The sequence below is a fragment of the Bison bison genome, unplaced genomic scaffold (genome assembly GCF_000754665.1).
Source record: "Bison bison bison isolate TAMUID 2011002044 unplaced genomic scaffold, Bison_UMD1.0 scf7180017845485, whole genome shotgun sequence".
NCBI lineage: Eukaryota > Metazoa > Chordata > Mammalia > Artiodactyla > Bovidae > Bison > Bison bison.
The window spans coordinates 7516-8482 of record NW_011476058.1 but is presented as its reverse complement, the minus strand read 5'-3'; the positions used below and the strand labels follow the sequence as shown (position 1 = coordinate 8482).

General features: G+C 58.8%; 1 protein-coding gene across 1 annotated transcript in view; it reads left to right on the top strand.

The window, feature by feature from the left end:
- The first annotated feature begins 25 nt into the window (after window positions 1–25).
- E4F1 (E4F transcription factor 1) overlaps window positions 26–967 on the top strand; it is an 8446-nt gene continuing 7504 nt past the window's right edge. Inside the window, exon 1 of the mRNA XM_010835097.1 lies at window positions 26–965. Coding sequence (XP_010833399.1) covers window positions 894–965 — 72 coding nt within the window. The 5' untranslated portion in view covers window positions 26–893. The remainder of the gene's footprint in view (window positions 966–967) is intronic.

The following is a 967-nucleotide window of genomic DNA, read 5'->3' as shown; positions in this document are numbered from 1 at the left end:
CTTTCTTCACAGTCCAACTCTCACATCCATACATGACCACTGGAAAAACCATAGCCTTGACTAGACTACCATATGTAAAATTCCGATTATACGAAATGTCCAGAAAATGCAAATCCACAGAGAAAGAGGTTTGCTAGGGGCTGAGGGAGGGGACAATGGGGGAGGGGGGTGACTGCCAGTGGGTACAGATCTTATTTTGAAATAAAGACAACGTTCTGGAACTACATGTTGGTGATAGTTGCATAGCGTTGTGAAGGCACTGTCACGCACGGTAAATTTTATGTGTATTTATCACAACTTGAAAACTATGCAAAAGAATGAAAGAGTTAGTGAAGCGATCCCCAATTCGGGTTTTGTCCTTGGACTGAGTCAACCAGTAAGGGAGGCTCTGACATCCGAGGGGGTCAGAGGCGGGCAGCGAGCACCACTCTACCGGTCCGATCTGGGGCAGTGTCCCGGCAGCGGCCCTCTAGAGCTCGAACCCCGGCAGCGGAACGCGCTCAGGGCCAAGCAGGAGGCGCCCCCAAGAGACCTGGCGGTCTCCTCAGGCTCGAGCGCCTAAACGCCGCTCGCGCACCGCAGCCCCAGCATGTCAATTCTCAGGCGTGGCCCCGCCCCTCCCGTCTTTTGGATCCGCCCCTCCGCCTGTCAGTCCTCTGCACCGTAATCACACCTCTCCCGGCAGTTCCGCCGGATGTTCTGTCTCAGCGCTTGGTCCCGCCTCTGAGCCTCCAGGCCACACCCTCGCACGGCGCCCCTCCGCCTGCCCGTCAAACCCGCCCTGGCCCCGCCCCGTCGTCCTCCTCTCGTCTTCTCGCTCTCTCGCCTTGGCGCGGCCCGTTGTTATGACGACACGGTCGTAAATCCGCCATCTTCCTGCGGCGCGTTGCGACATGGAGGGCGCGATGGCAGTGCGGGTGACGGCCGCGCATACGGCAGAAGCCCGGGCCGAAGCCGGGCGGGAAGC